The 14,406-nt window shown below is 46.0% G+C and overlaps 1 protein-coding gene across 8 annotated transcripts in view; it reads left to right on the top strand.

Annotated features, from left to right (window-relative positions):
* Nucleotides 1-5,337: 5,337 nt before the first annotated feature.
* Nucleotides 5,338-14,406, top strand: part of LOC1270412 (sushi, von Willebrand factor type A, EGF and pentraxin domain-containing protein 1) — a 28,304-nt gene continuing 19,235 nt past the window's right edge. The window contains exons 1-2 of one of the 8 annotated variants that reach the window (XM_061649939.1): nt 5,338-5,427; nt 6,651-7,293. In XM_061649939.1, the coding sequence (XP_061505923.1) occupies nt 7,086-7,293 (208 nt within the window). In that variant the 5' untranslated portion in view covers nt 5,338-5,427; nt 6,651-7,085. The other 7 variants (XM_061649931.1, XM_061649889.1, XM_061649904.1 and 4 more) reach the window with 7 other exon arrangements.

The raw sequence follows: 14,406 nt of genomic DNA, 5'->3' as shown, positions 1-14,406 counted from the left end.
AACTCCATTGTTTTGATAGCCAACTGAAGAACGTTTAATTTAATTAATCATCAACTCTGTCATGTAGCGTTCCAAGGCTACTGCCTTGTAATTATCGTAATTTCGTAATATAATTAATGAGCCGGTCTCGTAGTACAGTCGTCAACTCGTACGACTTAACAACATGCCCGTCATGGGTTTAATCCCCAAATAGACCGCGCCGCCATACGTAGGATTGACTATCCTGCTATGGGGGGGGAATCAATTAGTCACTGAAAGCCAAGCCCACAACTGGGTGTACAGGCAGGCCTTGACCGACATCGGTTGTTGAGCCAAAGAAGAAGAAGAATTATCGAATAATTCAAGAATGCAGCATCCAAATTGAAAGTAAAACAACACATTTGAGAACGCCTTTGTCATAATATATGCACAAAAAAAAGTGAAATATATGAACAAAACAAAGATTCAATCGTGCGGTTTGTGGATCTAGTTTGACAGATCCTAAGCTCTTCAAATTGTATTGTTTAAATTTTTGGATGTTTTATTAAATGAATGAGTTGACGTGATTATTAAGCAAAATAAAAACAAAAGAACGAGATAGAAAACAATAAAAAAAACTTGTTTTCGGGTGATTTATGCATCCTAAGATCAAAACGGGAAAGATGGACACTCTGTCGTAGGAAATGATGGACACCGGTTTTTTTTACTTCTTATATCAATTGATGACTAAATAAAAGTATTCGGAAGATATAAACCATCAATCAAATAGAGAAAGCATTGAAATAAGCGAGACATGAAACACCGGTCAAAATAGCAGTCATGCGTTATACTATTACACTTCTAGGCACTTCAAAAAACCCAATATCTTGACACGACTTGGGCAACTTTAATCAACAAAAAGAAGAGACACCGATGATATGACATCGTCCTGGAATAGATGAAAGTTTCCATGGGATAACAAAGATCAAAAAGAATTTTGACAATGATGGAAAAATAACTTGATCTGTTAACATGTCCCTCAAATCTGCTGGAGTCGCGGATTTTCCGTGGAGTAATATCCTAAAGCGAAGTTGAGGCTGTTGTTCTAGAGTAAGCTAGAGTAACGTCAGCTGTTACTGCCCGAATTTTTAATAATGCCTTAGATTGTGCAATCAACGAGGTGTTAGAAGCGACGAACAATTCCTTAATTCACGGCTGAATGAATCATCTTTGCAATTGGCCAAGAATTGGTTTATGTACGTAGGAAGTGGAGGAAGCAATGGGATATGTTAAAATACTGTAAACCTCTTCAAGAAAAAATAATAAACCTCTTCAATTGCCAACGTTTTCTACGGGTGCCCATCTATCCAACATGCTGTCCATCTTTCCCATATCAAGTGTCCGTCTGACCCGAACATTTTAAAACTACACGATTTTTTTTTTTATTTTTTTAAACTCACGTACACATATTATATATTAAAAAAACATAAAAATCGATAGAAATTTAATAATGTCTACACATCTTCTGATAAAACATAAGGTGTAACATAAGGTATGAACATTTTCATGGTCGTTGCTTTTATATATCCCTAGATTTTTCCATTTTCCTTAACGTGTCCGTCTTTACCTTCCTTCCCTAATGTGACATGTATTGATAACGTTTACAGCAATCAAAATTTATTAATAACCTTGAAGCAAATGTTGAAGGTCGAGTCTAATTCAACATACTTTTTCACTCTTCCTTATTAGCGAACACAAGCTCATGACGATAAAGCTTGAAGCTTTTGCTGAAGGGCTGCTTAATTTTAAAGAAGTTTTTCGATGGTTTCTTCGATGGTATCCTCGATATAAACAAGTACCGAATGATTAAAATGAGACACTTGGATTTCAAGCTATATTTTGTATCTATGAAACCCAAACTTTCCATCAAACCTCTCATGAACACGAGCAAACAAATTCTATTGAAATACAAAAGAACAAATGAATAAAATTCTGTTTTTATGCTAAGAGTTCCAAATGAACCTCTCAGGTTTACTAGGCTTACTAACTCTCTCTAACCCGAGACCTCTCCAATACATCCAATATTTAATATTATATCCCTCTTATTTTTGCATGGTGTTGCCATGGTTGCATTGCATGATGTATGGTCAAATCTGCAATCGTGTTCGCAGTCTCTTATAGCAATAGTCAATGTTGTATACTAAATGTTCTATCTCTTCCTATCTTTTATGAACTTTAAATAAAACTAGTATTTAATTATAATTTTGAAAAAAAACTTGTAGAACCAGAAACACCGATGATGGATAAACAAAAAGTATACGAATTATGTTAGCCTGATAACAAAAAGATACCATACCGATACCATTTAGATAAAATATGAATAATAATATATTAATATAAGAATATAAAAGGACCAAAGAAAATTTATCCTTAACGAATTCATGATGAGGTGTTTTTTATTCGTAAAAAAAGATATTCATAAAAAATTGGTACAGTGTAATAATTGACGAAAAGGGTTTAATTTTGGTATTTTTAAAGAAACCATTGAATGAAACCACGCTTGAATGTTTACACATCCCATACTGCATATATATTGGGGAACGATTGGGGACCCCATGTCGACCACCCGCTTATGGCCTCGAGATGGATAAATCCACCAATGGCTACCGCTCCTTACTTATCCACCGAAATCTTCCTTACTTATCCATCAAATTGTTCCTTACAAGATTCATCAAATTGTTACTGAGGTGAGGAATAGTGAATCGATGTCTTGTAGGTAGCGAAGGGAGACAGGTTGGACTGCAACAACTACATGGGTATTACGACGTTGAATATCGCCTATAAAATATTCTCCCGAATCTTTCAGGATCGACTTGTCCCGCACGTCGAAGAGATAGTTGGGAGCTATCAGAATTCCGAAACGGAAGATCAACCACTGATCAGATTTTGCGGCAGATCTTGGAGATGATGGCAGCATACAGACACGACACATACCATCTCTTCATTGACTTCAAAGCCGCTTCATGTATAAAAGCATATAATAGCATAGCCATGGTAAAACTGTACGACGCTATTGAGCTGTTTTAGAATCCCGGCCAAACTGATAAGGCTGGTTAGAATGACTATGACCAACGTCACTTGCCAGGTGAAGATGGATGGAAAACTCCCAGGCCCTTTTGCTACCAGCAAAGGTTTGCGCCAGGGGGACGGGGTTGCCTGTCTCCTATTCAACTTGGTGCTAGAGAGGGCCATCCGTGGAGACTTCGGGAACCATCTACTATAAATCAATCCGGATCCTGGCATACGCTGATGATATAGACATCATTGGTCTGCAGCTCTCCTATGTGGTAGAAGCCTACCAACAGATCGAGCGGGCGGCAAATATCCTCGGACTGCAGATAAAAGACGCAAAGACCAAACTGATGGCGGCAACATCAGCCGTTCTACCAATAAAAAAATCCAAACTTACGTAGGCGTGACGTGCAGATAGGTGAACGCACTTTTGAAGTCGTCCCACAATTCACCTATCTTGGGTCAAAGGTCAGCAACGACAATAGCATGGAAGCTGAGTTGCGCGCAAGGATGCTGGCTGCCAACCGGTCATTCTACAGCCTGAAAAATCAGTTAACCTTAAAGAACTTGTCGCGACGGACGAAGCTGGAGTTTATAGAACTTATATAGCACTGGTACTCTCATACGCATCTGAGGCATGGACACTGTCCAAATCCGAAGAAACCCTCTTAGCTGTGTACGAGGGGAAGATGCTCGGATGTATTTTTGGCCCTGTAACGTCTTTTTAGTCCGTCCACAAATTGCGATGGGAGTTTGATATGCCTAAGTTGAGGTGGCAAGATGGCGTGGAGGAGTCCACCATTAAGGCCGGGATAACGGACTGGCAGACGAACGCGCGAGTCCGTGAGCGATTTCGGACACTTCAGAGGTAAGCCAAGACCGCAAAGCGGTAGTAGCGCCGTATTAGTAAGTAGGAAAGCCATATTATTTGTTTGACTATGGTAATCTAAATAGACTCTATACCGGGTTTTGGGATCGATTTGAATTTTTTTTTTTTCAAAACTATCATTCGTAATTGAAACCCATTTCCTCCAGTTACCTTATCCGGGTTCAAATGAAAAAAAAAAGCTATGGGAACAGGTCATTGAAGTGTTGAAAATCATGCTGAAGAAATTAAAAATTATGATGTTGGAAATTAAATATCAGATTAATGTGGATTAACATCTTGTTAAGAGGCGGATGAGGCCAATCGGCTCAAAATCTCTTTAGAAAAACATCTTGCAAGCGATGAATAACAATGTTGACATTTGAAAGTGTCTTTGAATCCCTGTATTGGTCCATTTTCATTAAAAAGTGGTCTCGGCGTGTTTCGCTGTTAGACATTTCAAGCTAGACTTATTCTCAAATAAGCCAATTTCTTTATTGGAAATTTATTGAAAATTTGTTATGGTAAACATTCTTCAGCATAAATAAGGTCATTAAAGATTTCGATAATTGTATTGCCATCAAATCTGCAACACACTTGCACACCAGATATGTAGTCATATAAAATTCCTATAAGTGGTAGCAATTGGCAGGGGAAACTCTCGCCTTTGTAGAAAAGTAGATCCAACATAACGAACTAGAAATACTCCTCAACGTATACCACACGATTGTGCTTCAATTATAGGACAAATTCCTCCTGCTAGCTAGTTCTATAGTTTTATATTAAGGGATGCTTAATATCGAAGCTCTTATTTGCCTGAACTATAATAAAAATCATAGAAATGACCAATGTTTACCAATGCTGATCTTGATTTCACATCAGCACTAAAAACACACCCGAAACACACATGATATTGCTCGTTATGAGATATTTTATTCGTTATGAGAGGTATTTGTTGAGCATTTAGATTTGTTTGTTATACGAAAAATTCATTATAAGGGGTACTTATGAGGGGTTCGTTATACATAAAAAATAGTGTATAAGTTTCGACACTAATGAATGGTTACGTTTTGAAAGCACACATGCCAAGCGCCGTGTTGTAAAAAGGGACAACTTAAGCGCCCCAAAGTATGCATAACGCTCAACAATTACTGTTTCGCTGCAGCTTGCACACAACTTGTATGCTACCGTCTCGCAAAGGGTTGACTTGCGACGAAGTTTGTCCGATTTATACCCACCGCAAGGCCCAGTGTGGCTTTGATGTCGGTTGGCCTTACACATTTGCCCAGCGCGAGATCAAGAGCGGAGAGCGTAGGTGAGATCACCGATCGATGCTCCAGCGTGGAGCATAACGTAACTGAGAGAACATCGTCCCCCTCTCTCATTCCCTGCAATAGGTTGTATGCGCACTATGGGCAACGCGAGCCGATTGACGCGCGTCCCGGAGCAGCACACCACCAGTCGAGTGCCTCGAGTATGTCGCTTGAGAGAGCGGACGGCCGCGTGGTGCTTGTGTTATTTCGACAGTAAAGGTGAGCGGTTCAGCGCGTAAGGCAGTGTGCTAGTCCGAACCGAAAGCATCGTTCCGCACACGTAACCGACCGAGCGGTTGCTCAGAAAGCAACACACGACGGCACAGCATCGACGCTGTGCGCAAAACATTACAATCAATCCGGTTCAAAACGGACGCTAAACGGTACGATTAGCCCCTGTGCGTGTGTGTGTGAGTGCGTTATTTAGAGTCCTTTTTGCAACTTTCCCCTTTGATTTGCCCCTTCGCCAGCCGAAACGTTTGGCATTCCGCTGGTGCACGAAATCGTTCGGAGATTTGTTGCTGCCACAGGCGACGAACCCTCCCCCGCGGAGTGCACTGCGAGAGGGCTGCCCACTGCCCTAGTTCTGAGCCTGAACCAGTTTGCACGGCTGCCTTTGGGGTCGACTGCAGCTGTCGTGTGTGTGTGTGTGTGTGTGTGCATGTGTTTGTGCATTGTGCACTTGGGAAGAATCAAAAACGAAAAATGAAAATAGAGCAACAGCAACCGCAGCAACAACAAACCCCAGAATAGGTAATCGGGGACATAACCGTGTCCGTGCAGGAAAGGAAGTGGCGCTGCCACTGTCAATCATGCTGCAGGTATAGGGTTCGGTGCACGTTTCCTATCATCGCCCAGTTCTCCATCGTATCGATCACACCGAGATGGTGAAAAACCGGCACTGAGCGAAAGTGAAAACTAGGAAGAGTGCCCGCTAACGAGCACCACCCGTAACAATCAACCAAGCTGCAGTCGTGAGCGTAGACACCCGTAGGAAGTGGTGGATCGAGGACAGACGTAGAGACACACACCGCACCAACCAACAACAAGAAAAACCAGTCGCTGCCGCCTTTCCTGCGATTCCCGTCATCCAAGCGGGACGGGGAATGCATTGCTGGGTGATACTGGGGCTACGTCCAAATTGTCGGGCTACGTTTACTAGCTGCAGCTCTCTTGCACGCAATCTCCGGTGCATTCGGTGCAGCTCCTCGGCAGCTTACAAGGCTGTGTTAGGGGGGGGGGGGGGGGGATGATTTTGTTTGGGTTGTTCAGCTCCGGATCTTTCCGCCAACTTTAGGATCTGTTTGGTGTACAAACAGTTGCTAAAGAATGGGTTGTTTTTTTGTACGTTTGAGTACGCGTCGTATTTCTCGAGAGGGGTTCTCGTGACGGTTCTAGCTCGACCACCTTCTTAACTAGCTCTCTTAACTCTTCAACTCTAGGTAGTGTGCCGTAATTGAGTGTTTGGTAAGCGGCAGTGTCTGGTGATCCAGTGCCCCGCAGTCGAAAACCTGAACTGCTGTGTGTGTGTTGTTTGTGTACTTGTGTATGTGTGTAAAAGTGTGTGCAACTGCTAAAGTAAGTGTAAGCGTTCACTGCCTAACGAGAAGGTCTCTCGGGCCGCACACGCTGTGTGTGTGTGCATGTGTGAGTGTGTGTTTGTGTTTGTGTGTGGACCTGCAGTCCTTTCACTTCCTCATTGCCGGCGCATAGCGGCGTTCGTACAGTACACCGCAACTTACATGGCCGTACCCTGGCAGAGGTCTGGCTGATCATTAGACGCGTCCAGCGTATCGTACTGCGGGCTTTCTAATTTCGGTGGACACCACCGCGACCATCGCGACCGTTTTACACGCGGCGGGAAGCGCGTCCCCAGCATGAGGAAATGGAAGCACCCACCACGGGGTGCCACGGACGGTGGCCGAAACAGTCCGGGTGAACACCAACAGCGATCAACTGCCCGCTACTGCCGCAGCAAGCAACCGCAGCAGCAACCGGCCGGTGGCGCCACCTGGCGCACGGCGGCCACACTGCTTACCGTCGCCATTACGATCAACCTCACCTGTGCCGGTGTCAGCAGTCAAGGTGAGTGGTGCACGATCTGTCCTTTCGCCTGCTCACGATACGGCACACGCCGTATACCGTGTAGTTTCCTCCCAGACCCGGGCAAACTTCAGGGCTTTAGCAGCAGCTTTTTGAACGCCGACCGTGCGACGGATGGATTGGTACGATTTTTTGGTCCTTCGAACCGGAACGCTTCGAGAAGCGCTTGCACGGGAAAGAGCGAGTACGAGTGTGAGCGTATAGTACAAAAGGTTTAGCGAAATAGCGGAGTAAGATCGGCCCAATGATTTCGCATCTTGCATATCGGTTGCTAACACCTCTAAACCCATTCGTCTCCCTTAAACCGGCCCATTATTCTTAATGTCTATTAATTGATCCACCATCCAGCAGCAGCAACAGCTGCAGCCGGGCAATCATTGCGGTACCTTAAATTGTTTCTGGCAAATGCACCTTCCCGTGCATCTCGACTGAAAGTAAAGGTTCTTCGAGTGTCTATCGTCTGAAAAAAAAAAAAAAAAGAATATGTTAGGGGAAGGGGGCGATTGGGTTGCAACCTTAAGACTCGTAAGCCCTGCAGCCATACAACCGATGGTAATGATATCACGAAAAGCCCCTACCACTCGTCGTGCCGTAACAGTGATGTTGTTGTGGAGGTCTAAGTCTGGTCCGCTCACCGTTGGACCCACCGCACACCGTAGCAATTAGTCAGATCACTAGATCTTAGTAGTTGTATCTCCTTCTCCTTTTTTTCTTCCTCTCTTTCTATCTCTCCTCTCTCTCTCTCTCTCTGTCTTTCGGTGTGGTTGTGTAGATTACAAACAAAACATGAGTAACGGATGTATCTTGCATTTTTTGTTGCTTATTCTTCTCTTCTGTTTCACTGTCCACGGTTTTGATTCACGTCCAGCCACCCACTCAGACAGGTTTTGGGGTCCAGCGTGACCAAGATTGGGGCCGATGTCGTTGGGCAAACGAAAAACCCGCGTCACCCATCGTGCTACACGTACTAAAAAAAAACATTGTGGCATTGGTACAACGCACGACGCTCAGTTTTTGCTGTTGCTGTTGTAAACAGCTTCAATTGGGGGAGCTTTTTTCAATCCACTTTTCGGTAGCTGCGACCCAAGTGCACAGCAAAAAGTGCATCAAATGTGACATTCGAGAATGTGGCTGGAGGATAGTGTTCAACGGAAGCGCACCTTGGCTGGCATCGCAAAAGGTCAACCAAAGTACGTACCAAAAGCTGGCCAGGTGGAACCACCGAATGCGTTTCCATTTTTGCCGCACCACGGCAGCAGTCGTCTCAAACGCGCTCAAACAGTTCGCTCAAACACACACACGGACGCACCTGTCAAAACAGTTTCCAACAGAATCGATGTTTGATCGGTGGATATTGGACGCATTTAGGATGTGCCGTTCTCTTAAATGGAGCTTCTCAACCGTTTACTTTTTGCCTGCAATACCGAAACCCCCACCATCCATTACCCCTGACACTGCCCGCAAAGAGAGGGCGTTCTTATTTCCGCATTCGACACAATCGAATCTGACGCTTGTTGGTGTAAAATGGGACCGTTTTTTGCTGTTGTTGCTTGTTGCTTTGTAAAAGTTGCCGCCGGAAATTGTTCACCATCATCGACAAAGTGTGGCGAAGGTCGGCGTCGCCACACTCGGAAGAATTGCATCGGTTAATTAGCGTCAGCAGTCCCACACCGGGCGGCAAAAGACCGAAACTCGAAAAGAAGGCTCCCCGCTTCGGCAAGCCGAAAAAAAACAACAACAACAACCACAGGCCCACTGCATGGCACACGCGGAACGTTCTCACCGTAGCGCGCCCGTAATCGACAAACGACCACGTTGCCCCCAGTGTGACCTAGAAAACGCACCAGCAAATGAAAGATGGATAAAGCAGGAAAAGGAGAGTGAAGAAGGAAAGCAACAACAGCAAAGAAGAGGCTTCTGCAGCCTAGCAAGCTACGAAGCACATCTTCACGAGAACCGATCTGACCCCCGGCCTAGATGTTTCGGGAGGGTGTTTGGGGCCGAACGGTGGGGGCACAGTTGGAGCGGGTACACACTGGGCCCTGTAATTGCTAAGTCACAACTGCGACCAGTCTGTCCGGTACGCCCGATTGGTCGTTTTGTCTGGTACGAACGCCAACCGAGGATGGACAATTTTTTTTTTTACTTCTTTCTCCGTTTCTTCTTGGCTGTGTGGTTGCCGGGAGAAATCTTTCCCTTTTTTTTGCTCCCTTCCAAGCCGTACGAAATCCCACGTACGACGGGCCGCGTGGTAATTTGATGGAATGACGAACAGCTGTCCTCGTTTTTCTAGCGCGCGCAGACCGCGTACTTGTGATAGCGATACCTTGCCCCTTTCCATCGGGCCATACTACCGAGCGGCTTGAGGAACGTACGGCTCAAGGGCTTTGGGAATGTTCGCTCTGCTCCGTGGGCTCGTCAGCCATACAATGGTCAGTGGGAAAAAGGCTTGGGAAACGCGCCCTTAAACCCGCATGCCAGCCGAACGCTTACTTTGTGGCAGCGCTGTGGCCGGTGGCAAAGATAAGCCGCAGGCGGTTTAGCTGTGGATGTGCGATAATTAAAAGCCTCACACATTGCAGCCCAGTTTGGGCCATCCGTCATCCGGTGCCTTGGGTCCGAAGCGTCACACAGGCGAGCGGGGGGGGGGGGGGGGGGGGGGTTCCCGGGAGTCAGTTTTCCCGCGTGCACACCAGCGTGTACAGCGTGGTATTTCAATTTTCTATCTGATCCCATTCTCGGCTGCCCGCGGGGAGGGAATGCCATGGGAATGAATGTCCCTGCATTCCAAAACACACATCAACAATGCAGTCGCGTCACCTACGTAGGTTGGAAGGTGCCAACGACCCCAGCAACAGTAAGACATCAATTTTTGGAGCATTTTTTGAAGTGGGGTTAATTTTTCCTTTTCCCCAACATTTGATGGGTTTATTGTTTTTCAGTTATTGTTCCCCCTTTCTTCGCTTTCGGACATGAGGGGAGGAAAATGAGGTTAATTTCGAGTAGCAAGCCGGAAGCGGCACTAAAACGTTCTGACCCAACCCGCGGTTGGAAAACAACAAAAGAAATAGTTGGAAAATCTCCTGCCCGTTCCACGGCGGTAGTGGGAAACGGACAAGGCGGTAGAATTTGTGTGTTTTTTTTATTGCATCGTTACCCAGCCACATCTTAACAGTGTCCGGAATTTCAAATCAAGGGCAACGATCTGTTAATGGGTACGAAGAAGGTACTCTCTCGCTCTCTCCAGGCAGCAGAGCAGTCCATGGTATCCGCTGTCCACGGGCTTTTCGTCTCCGGCGGTGTGGTCATTCCACGCGGACTGTCGTTTGTCTCAGGGCGGCATTGTTTTGGGGCGGACTGTGGCTGTTACTAAATCCTAAGGGAAACATAGTTGTTCTCACTGGTACAATTTAGCTTCATTCTCATTTTACTGCTTTCTGCTCGTTGGAGCATAAAAGACACTGGGAAATGCGCTCCATCGTTTTAATTGTTGTAAATAGGCTGACTGCAACGGTTCCTTCCAACCTTGCATGAGTTGCTAGAACCTAAAAACTCGTTCTCCGTCCAACATGTCTCCGTTATAGGCAAATAACATCTTCGTGTCAGATTGTCGTTCCTTTCGGTTGGCCTACATTGTTATTAGTGTCAGAATTACACCACTGGCGGCAATTCGCCTGCCCAGAAGATTCAGCAGATTAACGAAGGGAAAGTTTTGTTCCCCCCCCCCCCCCCCCCCTAGATCAACCAATCTGTTTGCTCTCGCAATTCGAGATGGGAGATTGATTTATGTGGCACGATTCCATCGTTTTTTCGAGTGTGTCGTGACTTCACACCTCGACGAGCTCTAGATTTACGTGCGCGGCTCGACGATCCAAAAGTGCCTTTCAAAATCAAACCAAGATATCCTTCTTGAGCGAACCATGCTCCCGCTTCAATGTCCTTTCGCACTACAAGGGTGTGCGGGGTTATTGGCTGGAACAAAGTAATGGCGAACGGAGTTCTACCGTAACGGCCGTCGCCGTTCAAGTACGACCACTTCTTTCTGCTTCCTTTCATCGCCACAGCAACGGCCAGCGAAGCGGTAAGTGGTAGCAAATTAAACCAATCCACCTCCTCTTCCCTTCACCTACTGATACGGTAGGGTGAGGATCGGTTCAGTTCTGTTCTAGTGGCTACAAGCACGCAGGCGAAAAAATAAATTAATACAAAAAAAAAAACCTGCGTCCACACTCACTCCCGGACCGCACCTTTTATAGCGCGAAACAGGTACAACCCTTTCGCATGGTGCACAGCCACAGTTCGCCAATACGACCCCGTCCTGTGGTGTGGTTGGCGCGCCGAGGTGATCGGTATTGAGGGTAATAATTTCGAGCCGGCGCAAAGAAACGAGAAGCGCGACTGGGGAAGCGAGAATCAGGGTCCTACTCCGCCGTGTTGCACACCGGAATCCTTAGAAGCTACACCCATACCGTCGCATAGGTCGGTCTGGTGACGGTCTTGCAACAGTTTGGGATGAATTAAAACTAGTTTTGTCCGCCACCGAACCCCGCCCGATCGATCGAAACCGATCGAAGTCAGTTGGATTCTGCCTACACGCTCTGATTCTGACGCACGGTTTAAGTGCCGCTACTAACACCCCGTTCCCAATCGCTAGGCGATGGTCAAGCACGCACGGTGCCTCCGTTTCAATGGTTTGCACGTTGGTTCAATTCTCAAGTGCGCGCGCAGCTTAGCTCAGCAGGTGAAGGGGGGTGTTTACAAGCACACAGCAACAGAGCGTAGTGCTTGTATACTAGTGTGTGTGGTAAAGACAAGACACTCTGCTGCCCAAAATCTACATAAAAAGAGATCTGGTTGTACTTCTCCTGTCCTGGGGTATCTCTGCCTCTGTGTGCGCTTAAGTGTCAAGGAAATCGACGCCCCGTATGTCTCTAAGGGGTGACATTTGAAGCATCTAGGGTAGAGAGAGGAATATCCATTTGCTTTGCGCTCAAAGGGTAGCCAGAGAGAGAGAGAGAGAGAGAGAGAGAGAGAGAGAGAGAGAGAGATGTTAAAAATCAACTCTAAATCCCCAAGAATGGATTTCTTTAGCTATGTGCGATTAATAGGAGACGGAAAGAGAGGGAGGCATGATGGATCAAATCGTTGTTTGTATATAGGATCTCTGTGTTTTATTCCTCAAGATCTCTTCCCTTCTCCCCGTTTCACAACCTGAATTGTCATGCTGTTTTTTTTTGTGCCTCACAAGCGAGAAACCTGTTTCACCGTCGTCAGAGCTGCCAACAGTATTGGGTTGGCGGTTTTCTCTATTAAGTACCCGTGGGTGGTTGTGTGCGTATCGTCCGAGCGGAAAGAAAACGAAGCAGAAAACGCTAGGCTGCAAAGAATGGATGAATAAATAAACCACGTACCCCACAGCGGAGATATACGCGTGTACACCAATTCTGCTGCTGCTCTGGCCATTCAAACACCCGGTCACACAAACACACCGAAACCTACCTTCCCCTACTACTGAGCAAGCACGATTTACTAGGCCTGTGCCTTTACTACTACCACACCAAGTGTGTCGCTATCGCTAAGTGGAGTACCAACAACCACCAACCGGACTAAATAGCAAATCAAATTCGATACTCACCGATCGCAGGAAAAGGTGTTCTCGTTTTTTGTGCTACTCTTAGTGGTAACACACCACACACACATGCACACACAGCGTCTAGAAATTACCAAACCGTGGAGAGGGAGAGAGAACAAATCTACTGCCGGCACTTCGGCGAACCCATCAAGCGTGGCGGAAGAAGGCAAAAGAATCGCAAAGCAAAGCACCTTCGACTGAAGCTTAAAGGATATGATAGAGTGTTGTTGTTCTTTTGAAGATGGTTTAAAGCAAGCAGCAGCAACAATAAACCCTCAGCTGTAATTTTGAATCCAGTGTGACGGGGGATGGAATTAATCATGGCAGTAAATATTTATAGCCTTTCAGAATTCGCGGCCAATGAGTTGAATGTTAAATCGGGTTATTCTCCTACAGCAATTTTTATTGTTTATTGTTGCTGATTAATGTTGTTTGAGAATAACGGAGCATTACATATTTGCTCTGTATGTGTGCCAAGTGCCATTCTAACTGTCTGTTTGCGACCGCCTCGCACCGTATGCGAAACGTTTGCAAACGAAAGACTTCAGACGCGAAAGCGACGAACCGCCCGAGAAGAAACCATGACACAACACACGTTTCATTGAATTGTGAGTACTGCATTGGTTCGATTCGGGGGTTTTTTTTCAATTAAATTGCAACCGCTGGCGGCCACCCGTACCTGTCACAACGTGACCGATCGCTAACCGTCTTTAAACTTCATTTACATCCACCATCCGTTCTGGTTTGAGTTTGCAATCCCGCTTTGGGGCAATTTTCACCCAAGCACTGACTTCACGCTGGCTGCTACTAATTGACCAGCAGCAGCATTATCGCCTGCAGTAATGTGGTAGTGCCTGGTGGCAAAACCCCACAAGTTTTGCCAATTGATGAGCAAGTCGGTATTAGTTGGAGAGGTTGGACACGAGCGATCACACGCAAACACACAACACAAAAACACCGCAAAACCAAACCTTGCAGCTTGGTGTCGGTTTTCAGATCCTCTCGCAGGAGGGCGGACGGTAAACAGCAAACAGACGGACAGAGTAAGAGAGAGTGAGCGAAAAGCATGACAACGTTTTGGCGGCTGCTTTTCTTTATGTAATTTGAGGTTCGGTGCGATTCGAAGCATTGAAATTGGATTCACGTTGCACAATTTTGCACAACGCAGTACAGTAAAATGGCGCCTGCTGCATAGCCCTCGCTAGTGCTCATTGCTGTGGCACATAAAACCCCGTGCGAGATACTCAACCCTCCCCCCGGGTGCGAGGAGAACAGCAACAGCAACAGGGGGCAACGGAAAGCGTGCAGCAATAACTTTCACTTTCACAGCTGCGCTTTTTTTCTCTTCTTTTTCGTGGGTTCGGCTTTCGGCTCTTCGGAGCAAGTTTTTTTGGAGAAGCATTAGAAGTACGAAACAGAGGGAGAGATAGACAAGCACATAGGGAAGAGGAGGGAGTGGATGT

The sequence above is a fragment of the Anopheles gambiae genome, chromosome X (assembly GCF_943734735.2).
Source record: "Anopheles gambiae chromosome X, idAnoGambNW_F1_1, whole genome shotgun sequence".
Classification (NCBI taxonomy): Eukaryota; Metazoa; Arthropoda; class Insecta; order Diptera; family Culicidae; genus Anopheles; species Anopheles gambiae.
This window is presented reverse-complemented; position numbering and strand designations above follow the sequence as displayed.